Source organism: Zingiber officinale, chromosome 8A (assembly GCF_018446385.1).
Source record: "Zingiber officinale cultivar Zhangliang chromosome 8A, Zo_v1.1, whole genome shotgun sequence".
Classification (NCBI taxonomy): domain Eukaryota; kingdom Viridiplantae; phylum Streptophyta; class Magnoliopsida; order Zingiberales; family Zingiberaceae; genus Zingiber; species Zingiber officinale.
Genome location: NC_056000.1, coordinates 47778296 through 47797731, shown reverse-complemented (window position 1 = coordinate 47797731; position 19436 = coordinate 47778296). Strand labels below are relative to the sequence as shown.

Sequence of the window (19436 nt, the reverse complement as noted above, 5' to 3'; positions counted from 1 at the left end):
TCTGTTGTTTGGAAATCCAATTTGATATATATATTTTTGAAAACTAGTTTTTATAAAACTAAGCTTTTAAATTGGATTTTATAAACTAAGTTTTTAAAAATTGAATCATTTGCAAACTTAGTCTTAATTAATTTTGAAATTCTGATTTTGAAAACTCATTGTTTCAAAGTTGAAACTTATTTTGAAAATTTAAACCTTGATTTCGAAATTTTGGTTTTGAAAACTCAGGTTTGAAAAATGTTTCAAAGTTGACACTTATTTTGAAAAATCTACACCTTGATCCTAAAACTTTGATTTTGAAAACTCATGTTTGTAAAGCGTTCCAAGTTAAAACTTATTTTGAAAATTTAATCTCTTGAAATTTGGAACTTAATTTTGCCAAAATTATCTTTAAAAAATTACTCAAAATATACTAAGTTATGTTGCTAAATTAATTATTTTTCAAAACTTAGTTATATTACAAAAGTTCAGTTACTATATAGTGAAATTTAAAAACTCCCCCAAGTTAGCTTGACATTTTCTACAACCTTCATTTTGCTTGAATCCTGTATTGGTCACGTACTTATGTCCCTATTTGATGAATGTCAAAGGGGGAGGGGTAGGTGGTTAAGTTAGGTTAAGTTAGAGCAACTAAATGCAAAACCTTAAAAACCTCAAAAATCATGCTTGGTTTTTGCATATATTTTCACTAACTTAACCAGGTTGTCATTCCATCAAAAAGGGGGAGATTGTTGGTGCGGTTAGCACTAATGGTCTAACTCAGGTTTTTGATGAATCACAAATCGGGTTAAGTTAGGTTTGTTGTGATTTAACACTCTGACCGAGTGTGCAGACGAAGTCCAGACAGGTCGACAGACTGACCGGATGTCTGACACGAAGTCCAAGCGGGTCGACGGGCTGACCGGACGCTTGGCGAGAAGTCCAGCTAGGTCGACGAGCTGACTGGATAGCTAGCGAGAAGTCCAAGCGGGTCGACGGGCTGACTGGACGCTTGGCGAGAAGTCCAAGCGGGTCGACGGGCGGACTGGACGCTTGGCGAGAAGTTCAGACGGGTCGAAGGGCTGACCGGACGTCTGGCAGGTAAGTAAGGTAAGTCATTGGAGGGGAGTGACTGTGAGGACGCGTTCCCGGGAAGGGAACATTAGCGTCGATCCGGCTTAGATCCATTTCGGATATCTAAGTCGAGATCGTGACTAGATTCCGGTCTCGGAAAGACGGAATCTAAGTCATACTTTTTATATTAAACCTATAAACTATGCTAACACTTTGTTTTGCATGATATATCTTATCTATTTGCCTCGGACTAACCTTGTCTTGCAGGAAAGCTGTCTTCTGGAGAAAGTGGTCCGGGCGCCCGGGAGGTGAATTTTATCCAGATTGCGCGTCGCCACGTGGAGCTCGTTGGTTGGACCTGCCACGTCTCACCAGGATGCCCGGAAGGGATCCGGGGCACCCCGAGCCTCATATAAAAGGAGGGTCAGAGGGGAGCTTCAACACAACAACTGAAAGAAAGTCTTCTACTGCTTGCTCTGCTGATCTGCGCTCCTGCGACGCTAACAAAGCTCCGACAACAAGCTCCTTCCCTGTTTGGTTAAATTCTTGTCGGTATTTGCTTTATTTCCATTAGCATTCCTGTACTTTAATTTGTAACAATTTTTGAACTGCTAGTGATTGCCCACCGAAAGCACCCTTGTGTGCGGGCCTTGGAGTAGGAGTCGACACAGGCTCTAACCAAGTAAAACCAGCTTGTGTTAGCATTGTCCTTTTATTTCCGCTGCGCGTAACTCTTTTCGAACGATTTTGTTTATCGATATTCACCCCCCCTCTATCGAATCTCACGGTCCAACACTAAGGACTTCAGTCATCCGCTCAGACTTGCTACCGAGTATCAATGTGGAAGAGGCCCAAGCAACTCAGAGGAGGGAACCGATCCCCGAGCCAGCAATCATATCGGAATGTCGAACGACCCATTCAAACCCACCACCAAAGGGGCCCTGAGCCAGAGTAACACAATAGCACCCAGAGCCCTGTATATACGTGGTCCAGCATGTGGAAGCCGAGCGGGGAAGATCCACTAAAAGACGGCAGTGCATGCCGCTCTTCTACTCGTTCTATCGAGTGGCGACACACAACACTAGAGATTGTTATAGTCTTAAGCCAAGGCCTCGCCAAGCGGCCTCGCCAAGCGGCCTCGCCAAGCGGTCTCGCCAAGATCGCACCGCCACTCCCTATCCCCTGATCGTCACCATCACAAGAGATCAGGAGGGCGGTGTCAAGAGAAAATGCCCTCGGTCGAAGAGCATTGATAGCCGTTATAAAGCCGGAGAGCATCAGCTGAGCGGTCGTGACCCTCAGCTCATGAAGAGGAGAACCGCCACAACACCGCTCGGGGCGACATAGGAATGATCGTAAGGGGCCCGACCGACGGTGACTCCAATTGAGCCTAGAAGTCACATGCTCGACGCTTGGAAATCCATGCTGTCGGGTGCAGCCGGGGCAATAGTAGTAAGACCAGATATCAGTTTCGGTCCTCAAGACTTAGAGAGAGTGGAGGTCCCTCACAATGATACCCTGATCATCAAAGTAGTAATCGCTAACTACAATATTCACTATACCTTCATAAATATAGGTAGCTCGATAAATATTATCTTCAAAAAGGTGTTCGATCAATTGTAAATCAACTGGAGCGAGTTGTGGCCCATGACGACTCCCTTATATGGGTTCACCGATAATAAAGTATTGTCAATCGGCCAGGATCAGCTGACCATATCGCTCGGAGAAGAGCCGCTCAAGAGGACAAGGATGATGAACTTCATCATGGTGGACTCTCTGTCCTCCTATAACGTCATATTGAGTTAACCGGTGCTGAATGAATTCCAGGCGGTCATCTCCACCTTTTGCCAGAAGATCAAGTTTTCCGTCGAGAACTCTATCAGAGAAGTGAAGGGTGATCAGTTGGCTGCTCGGTGATGCTACGTTAAGATGGTCAAGACCGAGTCAAAAGTTGCTCAGAAGTACTAGTGGATAGAGGTAAATGTAATCTTAGAGAGAAGAAGTCCAAGTTCATCCAACCCGATTGGAGTCTACTACTTTTATAGCCGCCGATATGGTTGCAGAAAAAAAGGAGGAGCTAGTTACCTGTTTAAGGCAAAATACAACGTGTTCACATGGACAACACATGAACTCCTGGGCATCTCGCCAACCATTGCACAACATGAGTTGCACGTCCGACCAGACACTAGGCTAGTTAAGTAGAAGAAAAGAGACTTCAGCTCCGAGCAAATCAGATTATTCGGGCTGAAGTAGAAAACTGCTATAGGTCGACCACATACGCTAAGTCTAATTCCTGAGCTGACTAGATAATATGGTGTTAGTCTCCAAGTTGGGTAATAAATGGTGCATCTGCATTGACTTTCGATATTTGAACAAGACGTGCCGAAGGACTACCATCTGTTGCCTTGCATTAATCAAATGGTGGACTCATGGCCGGCTACTAGCTGATTTGCATGTTGGATGCATATCAGGGCTAACACTAGGTCTCGCTCGCCAAAGAAGATCAAGAGAAGGTCAACTTCATAATGGCTGACGGAACCTTTTGATATAATGTGATGTCGTTCGGATTGAAGAACGCCGGAGCTACTTACTAGAGACTGATGAACAAGGTATTTCGACGGTAGATCAACCGAAACATGGAGGTATATGTCGACGACATTTTGATAAAATCCCTCCAAGTCGCTGATCTTTGTGTAGATATTAAGGAGACTTACCTGTTGGTTGTTATTCGGAATATCGTACTGGTCCCCCTATACAAAAATTTTATACAAGTCCCGAACCTTTTTTAACAATCTATTGTGTTCTTTAGAAATTAAACTTGGAATCGCAAACAGAATTTAATATTATTGATTCTAAGTTCAACTTATCTGTTCTTAGAGGTTTAGACTTGGATCGCAAACGATGCTTAATATTATTAATCTAAATTCACCCATGTTACAAAGTTGATTAAATATTTATTTCAAAGATCGACTTCCAGGTTAAACATGGTGAGACACTGACCTTCTTGGGTATGAGATCATCCACCACTTCCTAAACAAAGTCTTTCAACGAAATTCAATATTTAATATCCCTATAGTAATCCTAGGTTTAGTCACTAAGAACAATCGAATCACAAGATCGAAAACAAAACAAACACAAAATCAAAACATAAAATTGATTGCCTAGAATCATTAGCCTCTTGTATTTGGTATTTCAAAAATCCGTACAAAGAAAACTAGTATGATGCGGAATATGACAACTAGTTATACATTTCTTTGTTAAAAAAAACTTCTTGATCTTCTATTGTATTCCTCTCATTCTCTTAGACGTCGTGTGGGCGACGATCTACCAAGAAGAAATCCACCAAAGCCTTCTTCTCTTACTCCAACCTCCGGCCACTAAAGGGATCTAGACAAGAGGGGCTCATTTCTCTTCTTCTTCTCCTCCTAGTAACCGGCCACCAAGACACCTAAAAGAATTGATGCCGCCGACCACAATGTGGAAAACAAAAGGAGAAGAGAGAAAGGAAGAGGGTCGACCACCAAAGGAAAAGAGAGAGGAACAATAGAATAGAAGTTGTGTTCCATAAATGCACCCTTTACCTCTTTTTTATAATCCTTGGAGAATCCAAAAAAGGAAAGTTTTATAACAAAAAATAAAACTTTATTTTCTATTCATGACATGGCCGACCACCTCTTATCAAACAAATAAGGAAAGATTTTAAACAAAAATTAAAATCTCTATTTTAAAACATCCCTTATGTGGTTAGCTATAAAAGGAATGCTTTATAAATTAAAATCTCTCTCTTTTAAATCCTTTTATGGATATTTATAAAAGATAAGATTTTTAAAATAAAACTCCTTTTATATCATGGTTACAATAAAAGGAAAGTTTTCTTAAAAATTAAAATCTTTCTTTTAACATTATAGATATCTACAAATAAGGAAAGATATCTAATCTCTCTTTTAATCCTTTGTAAAAAATCTATAAAAGGAAAGATTTAAAATTTAAAACTCTCATTTAAAACCATGTGGATAGAAACATAAAAGGAAAGATTTTATCAAAATTTTATTTTTAATAAAATTCTCTTTCCTTTCCTTACTTGGCCGACCACTTGCTTGGGCACTAAGCAAGGCTTGGTCGGCCCTAGCTTGAGCTCCAAGCTTGGCTTGGCCGACCCCTTGCTTGGGCTCCAAGCAAGGATAGGGGTCGACCCCTAGCATGGGCTAAGAGGCTAGACTTTGGTTGGATATAAAGCTTTATATAAGAGGCTACAATAGGGATCGAGAGGAGCAATTGGTTTTGGTCTCCCAATGATCTTGAATTTCTATGTTTGCCCCGAACACCCAACTCAAGTTCATCAATAATAACTCATACCACTAAAGAGCTATTATTGAACTATCGCACCAATCCCAAATTACATTATGGGTTCTTCTTATTATGAGTGTGTTAATCTCCCTGTGTTTAAGATATCGAATATCCATTAATTAAATGAGTTACTGACACTCACTCAATTAATATCTAGCTCCAAGAGTAGTACTACTCATCCTTATTGTCATGTCGGACTAAGTCCACCTGCAGAGTTTACATGACAATTCTTATGAGCTCCTCAAGGGGATATCATCAACCTAGATTACTAGGACACATTTTCATTCTATAATCAACAACACACCATATAAATAATATCATTTCCCAACTTATTGGGCCTATTGATTTAACGAACTAAATCACACCCTTTGATAAATTAAAGAAATAAATATTAAGTATACGTGTTTGTTATTATATCATGATTAAGAGTACACACTTCCATAATAACAGAGGTTTTGTTCTTTTATGTAGTCAGTATAAAAAAACACCTCAAATGGTCCTACTTAATACACTTTAAGTGTACTAGTGTAATTTTATAGTCAAGATAAACTAATATCAAATTACACTACGACCATTCCAATGGTTTGCCCATTTCCTTTTTGGTCGTGAGCTACTATTTATAATTTATAAGGAACTGATAACATAATCTTCTGTGTCACACCAAACACCATGTTATCTACAATATAAATTAAATGGACAACTACATTTAACATAAATGCAAAGACTTGATCAATGTGATTCTTATTTCATAAAATAAATGTTTACAAAAAGCTAGGTTTTTAGTATACACTCTAACATTACCAAATGTTAAGAAGGTATGGAATCAAGCTCAATCTAAGTAAGTGCCTGTACAAAGCAAGAAGTGGGCGTTGTTGGTGTAGCGGGGTCTGCAAGAGGGGGCGGGATGAATTGCCTAAAAAAATAATCCCTTCTCGTTCTTTTGATTTGATTAGTAGGACAATAAAACAACAATAATAAAACTGAACTAAATGACTTAAAAAAAGACGTAAGAATGCCAGAAATTAACTTGGTTACAACTTAGATGGTTGTTAATCCAAGGTAGTAAAAGGTACTAGAAAATCCTCTTCGTTGCAGGCGGAGAAGCCTCTTACAGACATTGATAGCTTAAGAAATAGACTAAGAAAGAGAACAATGTAGGGGATCGATCGGCCGACTAGAAGGGGGGTTGAATAATCGTGCCCCCTAATCGATCGCTTCTTCCTACACTTGTTAGTTACGCAGTGGAAATATAAACAAACAAGTAGAAAGCTAATCTAAATACAAGACAAGAAATGCAAACCAAGCTACACGATCATTTAACGTGGTTCGGAGATTAGAGCTCCTACTCCACGGCTGGCCGTAAGGTGGACGATCCCGATCCTTCGGTGGATGACTCCTCGATAAACTCCAACTAGCTCACGTAGCTCCTTGTGGGTGGAGAAACCTCACCACAACTCTCAAGAGAACACATGAGATGCTAGGGCACAGGTAGATTACTAATAGGGGTTAACCACCTCTATTTCGTCAACTATAACCAAGCTCCCAAGCCTTGGTTATATAGGCCGCAGGTTGGGAAACCCCGCCTATCAGTCAGCTGTCAAAACCATCAGTCAACTACCCTCTGTGGAAATTGGACCGTTACATCCCAACGACTCGATATTAGTCGACTTCTCCACACTGGCCGAGCGAACAGAAGCACCAGTCGACTACACCAGTCAACTGATGAAACCACCAGTTGACTGGTACCCGAATACAATCACTCAATACTCGGACCCTCACCCTTACGACTCACTTGACGCCTCTTTGCAGCCTTGACCTCCTTGCTTTCAAGTCTACTTTCTTTTGACTCTCATCCCTCGGATGCACCCAAGCCCGCGGCTCGTCCCAATGTCATCCTTCGCGTATGCCTCGAAGTCGCTTCCCTTAACCCTTGTCCTTGCTGCCTTATCCATAGTCTTTCGGATGCTCCATCCTTCACCGGGCCCGAAGCCATCAACTTGAGTCATATGTGTATCCTGCAAACCTGCACACTAACATACACATATCAAATAACAAGGGTGAACCTAATTTAAACCCTTTGCCCAAACACCAAAACACATGGTCACACGGACCATTGAGATTGCTCTAACAATCTCTCCTTTTTTGATATTTGACAATACGTTTAAGTTAGGGAAAATAAATACCAAATAAACATGCTAAAAATAATGGACTTACGATGTCAAGGCTACACACTTGGACTTACACCGCCGAATGGACTTACGTTGCCAAGGCTACACACTTTGACTTACACACTTTGACTTACACCGCCGATTGGACTTACGTTGCCAATGCTACACACTTGGACTTACACTGCCGAATGAAAATGCACCATGCATTGGAACCTATCCCAAGGCTCCCCCTATACGTAAGCTCCCGAGCTAGGATTTTCACCACCGCAAAGGTATTTTCAGGTTTTCCCAACTAAACCTTGTAAAGAACTAGGGCGCTAAATACGCGAAAGCACAGCGGAAAACTTCTAGTTCCTTTATCCAGCAGATCCATGCGAAGGGAAGAAACATTGCTTAAAACAATCTATACTAAGTTTCATGATAGGGTTATACCTTTGATACGTGCTCACGAACTCCAGATAGCTTGGATCTCCGCACGATCACACGTTCACGCCTCTACGGTATCCACACGAACAAGCCTTGCATTTGTTTATCTCACAAACTCACAAGAAAGAGATGGAAATCACCTAAGGTTGTGCTAGCAACCACAAGAGGGTTTTCGGCCAAGAGAAGGAAGGAGGAAGAAGAAGAATACTAAAGGTTTTTCACATCATGAAAATATCATCCAAATGATATATATATCCATCTCATGAATACCAAAGGGGTTTATCCTTTCATCTTCCAATCTAATTGTTCATGAAAGTTTTCGCCCTCAGCAGCTGAACGACGACTATAATACCAAAAGTCTTCACCCTTAGCAGCCGAACGACGGCTATAAAACCAAAAGTCTTAGCCCTCAGCAGTCAAATGACGACTATAAAAGTGAAAGTCTTTGCCCTCAGCAGCCGAATGATGGCTATAAAACCGAAAGTCTTCGCCTTCAGCAGCCGAACGACATCTATAAAATTGAAAGTCTTCGCCCTTAACAACCGAACGGTGGCTATAAAACTGAAAGTCTTCTCCATCAATGGTCGAACGACGACTTTAAAACCGACTATCTTCGCCATCATCAGCCGAACGACAGCTAAAAAACTATGGGAGGGCATCATCAAAGTCTATGGGCAACCCTGAGTGGTAGAATGCTTGATTTGGGAGAGAGGCTTACGAACATATTAATAGTCTAATCAGTTCGACTTGCAACCTCCTTCGACCAAACTTGAAGGGGAGACTTGTGATTTGGTAATGATGAGGGGTCCCACTAAAGAAAGGTCAAAGTAAGAAAGACTAGTTGACGTGGAAAACAAAATTAAGTCAGGTATCTAAGTCCACCGAGTAGGCCGGCTACGACCAAGCAAACCGAGTAATACCGAGCAAACCAGGTACTATCAAGCGGATGGTACCAGCTTGAGAGATAATTAAGCCAGGTCTTTCCTGACCGGGTAGTTTGCTCTCTGACTACAAAGAAAGATAAACAACCACTAGTCTCGCCGACCGATCACCATGCCTGATCAAACGAAGATAATTGAGGACAGTCGGGAAGCTATGAAAGGGACGAGCCAACAAGCCTAAAGACGCTACCGAGTGGGTGAAGCCCGGCCGAGCGAACGTCGATCGATCGAGCAAGGTCCCGCCAAATATCTTATCATATCCTTTTGGAAGTTTGTGTCGCTGACAGCAGGACATGTCCAGCAGGTAAATTATACTTTAGAAGCTTCCAGACTGTCACATCAGAGGATTGCATAACTACTTAAGGAATGATATCAGAGACACTTTTCATCTTATCTTTTTCTAGGACACCTAGGAAAATATGTGTATGCATTGGGACACGTGCATGAGTGCTACAGCGATATTATAAAAGGGGGTTCCTATCCATAGGGAAAGATATGGTAACTTCGTCTTCTACATCCTTTAGCTACAGTTTTCCATTTCTTAAGATTGTCGGACACTGACTTGAGTGTCGGAGGACCAACGTCGGGAACTCTTTCCTGGCCCGACACTGATATTTTTGTGTTGTAGGGCTACGTTGAGTCATCACCGCGTCAACCTCAAAGTCATATCCCCAGTTTGCCATCCTTGTTGTTTCTGGACAAGATTACTATATATGTGTTATAATTTAATCGTACATTCAGATCGGATATGGATAAGATTCTACAGACTCACCGAAAGTGTTCATTCTCAGCCGTCGAACGACGACTATAAAACCGAAAGTCTTAGCCCTCAGTAGATGAATGATGGCTATAACATCGAAAGTCTTCGCCTTCAGCAGCCAAACGACAACTATAAAATCGAAAGTCTCCGCCTTCAGCAGTCGAACGACGCCTATAAAACCGAAAGTCTTTGCCCTCAGCAGCTGAATGGTAGCTATAAAACTAAAAGTCTTCGCCATCAATAGTCGAACGACGGCTTTAAAACTGATTGTCTTCGCCATCATCAGTCGAACGATGACTAAAAAAATCATAAGAGAGGACATCATCAAAGTCTATGGGCAACCCTGAGTGGCAGAACGCCTGATCTGAGAGAGAGGCTTACGAACATATGAATGGTCCAGTCAGTCGGACTTGCAGCCTCCTTCGATTAGACTTGAAGGGGAGGCTTATGATCCAGTAATGATGAGGGGTCCCACCAAAGAAAGGTCAAAGTAAGAAAGACCGGTTGACATGGAAAACAAAGTTAAGCGAGGTATCCATGCCCGTCAAGTAGGCCGGCTATGACCAAGCGGACCGAGTAATACCGAGCAAACCAGGTACTTCTTAGCAGATGGTACAAGCTTGAGAGACAAGTAAGTCGGGCTTTTCCCGTCTGGGTAGTTTGCCCTCTGACTACAAAGAAAGATAAGCAACCACTAGTCTCACCGACCGATGACCATGCCTGATTAGACAAAGATAATTGAGGACAGTCGGGAAGCTATGAAAGGGACGAGCTAGAAGGCCTAAAGATGCTACCAAGTGGGTGAAGCCCGACCGACCGAACGCTGGTCGGCTGAGCATGGTTCCGATAAATATCTCATTATATCCTTTTGGGAGTTTGTGCCGCTGACAGCAGGGAATGCCCAGTAGGTAAATTATATTTTAGAAGCTTTCAGGCTATCACGTCAGAGGATTGCATAACTGCTTAAGGAATGATATCAAAGACACTTTTTATTTTGTCTTTTTCTAGGACACCAAGGAAAATGTGCCTATGCATTGGGACGTGTGTACGAGTACTAAAGTGACATTATAAAAGGGGGTTCCCATCCACAGGGAGAGATATGCGTAATTTTGTCTTCTACATCATTTGGTTACATTTCTCCATTTCTTAAGATCGTTGGAGACTAACTCGAGCGTCGGAGGGCTAACGCCGGGAACCCCTTCCCTATCCATTACTAACGTTTTTGTGTTGCAGGGCTACGTTGAATCCTAACCATATCCCCAGCTTGCCATCCTTGTTATTTCCAGACAAACTCACTATATATGTATTATAATTTAATCGTACATTCGGATCGGATATGGATAAGATTCTACAGACTCACCACCATGTTAGAATTTGAAAAAATCTTTATACCTGATTATTTAATTAGGTTAAAAAAAAACTCTCTCGATACTTTCTTCCATTCAGGTAGAATACTAAATTCTTCATTACATCCTACGAGAAACAAACAAAAGGAACCTACACACTTTATCTACGATAGGGGCGGCTCGATGTTTGAGGATATTTGTATATAAAAGGTCTAAGTGAAGGAGATCAATTGTCCATATGTGACTTTGATCTAGTGACAAGTCGGTCGTTTATTATTTCTAGTACTTTGCATCTATCACACACTCACTTATTGATTAGAAAAATATACTTTTTCATTGTTACTTCTTTTTATCGTAATTATTTTTATTTTAGGACAAAATGATCCAATTAAGTTTCTTCTAAGGTTCACTTGAGAGTAATGACAAGTACTAAAACATCACTAAAGGCCTCAGATGGACAATAAACATGTCATTAGGTTAATTGCTCAATCCCCTATCCACCTCTCCCACTTCACCTAATCCTCTCCCTTTGATTATGAAGAATAAATATGTGAAAATTATAATGATTTGGAAACACTTTTGAATACAAATGCAAAATTATATTTAGACAACGTAACAATCTTAAGCATAATTTTAACTATTTGCTTTTTTTTTCTTCTATATTTAGAGTTCTCCCATATTTAAAATATTAAATATTAGAGACATTTTAAAAACAATAAAAAACCCTAAAAAATTAGGTACTACTTTTCATTTTATTTAACTTAAGTTAACTTTGACAACATTGACTTTATATATTTCTACAACACTACATGACAATTCATTAGTTTGACACTATTTTATGAGGTGATGCTTATCAAGTCTTGACAAGGTTCGAGTGGTTTTGGTGAAGGCAAAAATAAATATTTTTTAAAATATCTAAATCATGTATTTTAATTTTAAAATTATCAAAACAAGTATCAAATATTTATTTTGCCCCTCCGCTCATTCGTCGAATCGATTGCTATAGTGTAGTAGTCAATTCGGATATAACTTTTTTTAAACGATTTAACATAAATTTAGAGAGTTTAGAATGACATGAAACAAAATTCTATGTACTCATTTAATTCTTCTGATATTCATATATTCAAATAACAATTCGATATATTGTATTAAGAATAGCAAATTTTTTATTATATAATTTTTTTCATTTACGCCTATTCAATGTTTCTCATTTGAACTACGAAGATATGAGATGAGGTACTAGAATGACTATACATGGTGAAAAGTGAGTCACTTTCTTTCACCCAAGTGATTGAGGTTGCTCTTGGTGTAGCTAGAGCCTCTTCTATAACTACTTGAATGGATTGAGAGAAAGGAGAAAGTAAGGCTGCTAATTCATGAGCAATGAAGAGAAGAGAAAAAACCGCTATTAGGCATTTTGATGTTAGGGTAGTTCACCGATCTTCCTTTCTCCATCAATGAAATAGTTTATGATCATGATATACAATGAAAGGGGTATTGAATGTTTGCTGAAGTTTCTCCTCTTGAAATGCATAGAATGAACTAGACAGCGTGAGTGAATTGAACTAGTCAAATGTAGATCGAACGATTAGTAGGACAATAAGGAGGATACATTAACGAGATTAGGCAATTGAAACAAATCGAACAATTTAGATTTAACAAATGAAGCAGAGTAGACAAACCTAGTGCATTGAAAATTGAAATAATAATAATTGACTAAAGGGCATTGCTAAATTTTTAAAAGACAAATCTAATTTGAGATTATAAAAAGACGGACTTATTTTCTATTTTATTACTCTCGCTCATCAGTGCCGCATTCAAAGAATAATACTATTTATGAATAATACTACTATGGTATACTACATTTCAGAAATTAGCACTATTATGATATTAATTTTTAAAATACAACATTGTCATAGTAGTACTGATATTTAACACTAAACACTACTATAATGTTGATTATGATATTATTCTTCGAATGCAACACTATAATAATTGACGAGAGTAAAATAAAAAATACGTATGTCTTTTGAAAAATCGCGCCTTCTAAAAACTCCCCAACTTTAAATGTGTCTTTATAAATTATCATTGAAAAAAAAAACATACAATGACTAGATGAGTCCAAATGATGAGGTAAAAGATGATATTATTCATCATAAATGACTTAGTATCGTCAATTATACGATAAGAATAGACAGATAAATCATGAGTGATATTTTATCCTATCGTAGTCATCTTTTGCATGAGAAATATTAGACACTAATGAGATATTTGACACCCGTTGAAAATTTATTTTAAAATCTGTTTGAGTAAATGCCCGTGTAGATATTAACTATATCAATCCATGAGGACTAGATGAGCCTAACGAATAGTAGTAAAAGATGATTGCACTTACCTTAGGTGCTCCTGACAATTGAAGATAAGTAAATCACGAGGTTAGATTATAGCCGGCCGTCAAATAATGATATGTGTTCGTCGAAAATTGATCCCTATCTAATTATAGTAAATATGCCATTTTCTAACAAGTTGGATATCCCATGGAGATTAGATGAGCCTAACTAATGTGGTAAAAGATGATTCGTTCACCCCTAGTGTCCCGTCAATCCATTTCTAGGTAAACACGGAGGAGGTAAATCACGGATAATTTCTAGTCATTAATGTAGTGACCAAGATATAGAAGAAGACATACTCAGATGTGTCAAATTTTGATCCCAAGATCTAATATAGTAATACCTTATATTTTAATTACTATACCACCTCGAAGGGACCTTGATGAGCCTAACTTAAAAAAATAAATTAAGAAATACCGCTAGATGAGCCTAACTAAGCTCTATATACTAGTAAATTAGAAGATTTAATCTATCAATAGATGGATATAATCGTAGGAAGAAAAAAATTGAATAATTCCAATTTTTTTTAGGACTTAAATATAGTTCACGTATTTTTGTACCCTCGTTTATATTTATTTACATATGGGTCCCTACTCTTCTATAAATAGCAAGGCGAGCTCGGTGGAAGCTGAGCAGAGCAAAGCAGCGCAGCTAGTAGTTCGCAGATGTCGTCGTCCAACGAAATCCACGACATCGAGGTGATCACGGCCCAGAATTTTGCCGCCGGCGCCGACGACAACACCTTCGCCTGGGCCGGCGCCGGACTCCGTCGGCAGAAGAGTTTCAAGGACTTCTTCCCGCCCCACCTCTTCAGAAAGGTCTCCGTCAATTAACTCTTCATCTCATTCTTAAATCGCCTTCAGAATTGCGACGGCGAGCTAGCGTGCAGGTCGTGGCGGAGGTGATCGCTACGTTTCTGCTGGTGTTCGTGACGTGCGGCGCCGGAGCACTGAACCGGAACAATACCGGGGTGGTGTCGCAGCTGGGGGCGTCAGTGGCCGGAGGGCTCGTCGTGACGGTGATGATCTACGCGGTGGGGCACATCTCCGGCGCCCACATGAACCCCGCCGTCACCTTGGCGTTCGCCGTCGCGAGGCATTTCCCCTGGATACAAGTTCCCTTCTACTGGTCGGCCCAATTCACAGGCGCCATGGTCGCCGCCTTCATCCTCCGGGAGCTGCTCCACCCCATCACCATCCTCGGCGTCACTACCCCCTCTAGCACCGCCGCTCGTGCCCTCGTGATGGAGACCATCGTCACTTTCACCATGATGTTCGTCACCGCCGCCGTCGCCACCGATACTAGAGCCGTCAGTAATTTTTTCCGGCATATAAATAATTTTCACCTCCCATCCATTTTATTTAAATTATAATTAAATCCGAATTAATTAATTAATGTATGCAGGTCGGAGAGTTGGCCGGATTAGCCGTCGGCTCCGCCGTGTGCATCACATCCATCCTTGCCGGGTAAACTAATCAATCTAATTAATTGTAATTACAATAATTAATTAATTAGATGAGAAATTAAGGAGAAGAGGAAGAGATGCATGCGCAGGCCTGTGTCTGGTGGCTCGATGAACCCGGCGAGGACGCTCGGGCCGGCGGTGGCAAGCAATATCTACAACTCCCTCTGGGTTTACTTCATCGGCCCGGTGGTGGGCACCGTGTCAGGCGCCATCGCCTACGACTTCATTCGCATGTCGGAGAAACTGCCGCCGCCGCCATCAGCAAGTGAAGCTACCGATAGTGCACCGAACAAGTCGCCATCTCTGAAGCTCCGGCGGACAAGGAGCCAGGAGATGGCCGCCGCCAGCCCCCGTATTGACTAATTTGCTGAACAATCTACTCCGCTCCATGAATATTACAATCATATGAACAAGTATGAAATTGCAAACTTCCATCAGTAAAAATTTCCATGTTCCATATTTGTCGAACAGTTTTCGATACATGAGAGTGAAGAATGCCATAAAATAAATAAATTGCCATATTTAGGAGGATATAACCTAGAAAATGTGAGATGAGATTGATTCAAACAATGATTAAGTTGGTAAAAGAATACAAGAAAGTGATGGAACAGTTTTATTTCCTCATGGTCGAGGTAACAATGAAATGGCAGAATGGTAACACAATTGAATCTAACGAAGATGATAACTTTCAGGGAAGCCTAGGAATATGCAGCTACATCGAGTTATTATGTGCGCCGATACTGCACGATCCTCTAGAAAATTCTCATGCTGAATGGCAACTCGAAAGGGGTTAAAAGTAATCGGTTGTAAATCACAATCAGGGACGAGAGGCGAAGGTGGCTACATAAGTAAAATATGAAGTTTCAGGAAGGCAGATATCGGTATTTACCCTGGCAAAATCAGTATCGAATGCCCTCCAGCCGATCTTGCATATCCGCCTTAACTGAGCAGCACATGAAACGAGTTTTCCGATACAATTCAGCACCCCATGACAGCACAATTGTACACAAAACTCCCACAATGCTTGCTGGCAATCATGTTCCAGACCGGAGGTCCATCTCTTGGAGTCCATGAGTTGAGTTCGATCATTCCACCCCCGAGCATCCTAGGTCCACCGATTACGATAAGACGTTCACCGCAAGCTCGGAAAGCTAGCCCCCAACCATTCACTGAATCAGGTCTCTCAGGCAATTTGCCCAAGGTTATCCAAGAGTTATTTTGCTTGTCATACTTCCTAACCTCCTTTTCTGCATAATCAGCTGCGTATAATTCATCATTAACTACTGCAACGAGCGGAGGTGCCCCGCTAGGGCCGTTCAGCCCCTGAGACATATTGGGAATGATTCTCCAGGTGTGTTTCTCGATATCGTATTCTTCCCCACATGTTAGCAATTCTGTAGGGCTACTCATTCCGCCAATCACATAGAACTTGTTTTCCATGAACACACCTGAACACATCTTCCTCGGTTTATTCATGCTAGGAAGACTAACCCAAGTTTGTGTATCAGAATTGTAGAGTTCTGCAGAATCCAATATATTTCCTCGGGCATCTATGCCACCGGCTACGATAGCTCTCTCTCCGAAACTGGCAGATCCAAACAGACACCTAGGGGAGTTCATCTCAACACCTTGGGACCAAGAATTTGTCAAAATGCTATACCTCAGCACGATATGAGAAATACGAGATGTGTAGTCTCTTCCAAAAACAAGGAGCTCTGTGCCGACGGCCAACGATTCCTTATCAGAGCGCATGAAGAAATCATTAGGAGGCATTCTTGGCAAAGAAATCCATCTGCTACAATAAGGATCATATGCTTCCCATTCAAGTATGTTGCAAGAGAAATATACCCAATGTTCAATGATGCCTGCCTGCCTCCTCAGTTTGTAGAGCTCGCCGGTTCGTATGAGAGAGTTAAAAGCTCGGTTCAAGGAAGCAAGGATGCCATAGTTTGATCTGGAGCAATGAAGGAGGCACTTGATAGACATATCACGACCAATTTGACTAATGAGAGAAGTTGTATCAGAGAAACCATCATCATCACCACCACCACCGCCACCAATAGGGCAACTGGATTCATCAAGAGGCAATGTTGTCTCTTCCCTAAAGGGAGGAGGCTCAGTGGATCTTTCCCGTTTCACTTTAGCTTCTTGTAGCTCTAAGGATTCCACGGACGGCGGGCGTTTGTTGGTTTTAATCTCAAGGAGCTGGTAGGTCATGTAAGCCCACTCGGATTCTTGCTCAAGGGAGCTCCTCAATGTTCTTCTGGTCAAACAAGACTCATTCTCTATCATTTCCTTCCCCCCTTACCAAGAACGCCAGCCCTTCCTTAGGAACACGTTTGAGCAATCTGTCATCCGAAAGCTAAGAGCGAAATTCCTATTGCAGAGGAGATAAAGGAAGCAAAAATTAGCAACAATTTAAAAGGAACAGATAGTCAAAAGTTTGTTCTCAGCAACGAGTCAAATTCTTCGATCGATCAAAATAGAATTGGTCTTTCTTAGCAAAAATGGCGAATTCCCACTGAGAACTAATTTGGGGGAACTAACACAAGATCGCCACATACAAGAAAACACAGGAAGAGAACAACAGCATCCGATCAATCCAATTAAGCTATATAAGGAAAAAAAAACCACTAAGTAGAACAACAGCATCACGGGGAAAAGGGGGGAGACTTTGACGAGCTAAACCCTAGAATGAGCTTACCAGACCCAGATCCCCCAACTCCCACTGCAAGAAAACCATAATTACAAAGTATTTGCACGGAACCTAATCTATATTCAGAAATTCCAAGACTTTCCACCAGAATCCCACAAGCATAGATCACACAAACATGTAAACATCATAAAATCCCCCCTCAAAATTTCACCTTCACTGAATATCAGCACGGGAGCATGAGAACCAACACGGAAATAAGGATCGAAATTAAAATTTTGAACATACGTGAGCATAAACAGCGAGGAGGAGGAGGAGGAGACGAATCACGGACACGGAATAGCCAGAGACGGCAAGAAGAATCGAAATCAGCATGGCCGTTCCTCCGGCTCTGGCTCAAGTTTGGATGCGTCGATACCCTTGTTCTATCTCCTCCTCCTCAGGGCGGTTACCTCCTGCTTCTGCTTTGGCTTCGATTGGTGCCGGCGATCGACGAGGGGCCAAAATTCATAGCGATTGCTGTGGTGCGGGCAAATGTCTTCACGAGCTGCTCATTCTCTCTTCGCTCTCGCTACCCTTTTTCTTTTTTCCTTTTTGGCCCCGGGACGCCTCTCAAGTCTCAACTCCCCCACCGCCCCTTTTTATTCCTCCCATGGGCCTGGGTGTGTGCACCATGCCGGGCCGCTCATGATCCGACCTGGTTGGGTGGCGTCTAGCGCGGCTCGGTTCATATTCGGCACGACCTGAGTTGTCTCGCGCGCACCGTCCCGACACACCTAGTAGATCCGAGCTAGGCATCAGAGTCGCAGCCTGCGGACCCAGCTTGGTTGGACACAGATTAAGCATTCGGGCTCGTACCGAATGGAGCATGCTCTTTCTCCAAGCATACTAAGCGCAACCCATTCGGAGTTGTATCGGACCAAGCATAATATGATCTGACCAAGTTGGACAGGAGAGCAGATCTTCTGAATTACTTTTTACGATTCAGGAGATGATCTCTAAATATGTATTGATGGAATACATGGTCGTTACTTATAAAATAGGTGAGGGTCATTTATCTCCTTTAATACATGTTTAGAGATCATCTCCTGAACCATAAAAAAAATGATCCAGAGAATTCAGGCTCATTTGACAGTGCCTAACATGGTTCGGGCCATACTCGGCATGAACCGAATGGTCTCGTGCACACGATCCAACACACCTAGTAGATCTGAATTGGGAATTAGAGCCGAACCTACAGACCTAGCTTAGCCGGACAAAAATTAAGTCATGCTAGGTCACCATGTTCGGGCTCGTGCCGATTGGAGCATGCTTTTAAAACATCTTTTAAATTTCCTCTAAAAATTTTATAAGAATTAAGAAAAATCTTTAACACCTTTATTATATTATTAAAATATCCTTCTCTAAAATTTAAAATATCTGCTTTATTCTTTATATTATCATCCATATTGCTTAATGGATGTTTTAAAAATTACTCATAGAAAAATCTCATTCATTTTATTTTGTAAAATGCCCTTTAAAATTCTAAAATAATAAAAAAATATCTGGAATATCTACTAAGATGAACTTTATAAAGTGAAGATTAATTTGAGCCAAAATAGATATATTACTTTTTATAAAATATAAAATTAAGATTGACTCTCTTTGATTTTTTGTTTTTTTTTTCAAACAAGAGCTCATTTTGAATTTGAATTTTGTTCTTGTGAGATGTTGTCAAATGTCAAAGTTCTTTTTAGCCGACACATTATTTTAAATTTAAAAATCATAATAAATATTATATATATTTTTATTTTCGGTACAATTATGAGCAAAATAATTTTGTAGGGAAAAATATCTTTCCTCCCATTTTAAAAATAAATAATAGAGCCTTTTTTTTACTTTATATAT

The 19436-nt window shown here is 40.8% G+C and overlaps 2 protein-coding genes across 3 annotated transcripts; one reads left to right on the top strand and one right to left on the bottom strand.

Annotated features, from left to right (window-relative positions):
- The first annotated feature begins 14067 nt into the window (after window positions 1–14067).
- Window positions 14068–15357, top strand: LOC122008886 (aquaporin NIP2-2-like). Its single transcript, XM_042564786.1, has 4 exons — window positions 14068–14249; window positions 14321–14740; window positions 14836–14897; window positions 14986–15357. Exons 1-4 carry the CDS (start codon window positions 14097–14099, stop codon window positions 15257–15259), a joined length of 909 nt encoding a protein of 302 aa, XP_042420720.1. The 5' UTR covers window positions 14068–14096; the 3' UTR covers window positions 15260–15357.
- A 72-nt stretch (window positions 15358–15429) lies between these two features.
- LOC122008885 (F-box/kelch-repeat protein SKIP11-like) lies at window positions 15430–18157 on the bottom strand. 2 transcript variants are annotated; one of them, XM_042564784.1, is made up of 2 exons: window positions 17838–18157; window positions 15430–17273 (listed from the first exon to the last, which is right to left on the bottom strand). In XM_042564784.1, exon 2 carries the CDS (start codon window positions 17186–17188, stop codon window positions 15875–15877), a length of 1314 nt encoding a protein of 437 aa, XP_042420718.1. In that variant the 5' UTR covers window positions 17189–17273; window positions 17838–18157; the 3' UTR covers window positions 15430–15874. The 2 variants fall into 2 exon arrangements, with proteins under 2 accessions (XP_042420718.1, XP_042420719.1); XM_042564785.1 differs by having other exon boundaries at window positions 18002–18157.
- Window positions 18158–19436: the final 1279 nt, after the last annotated feature.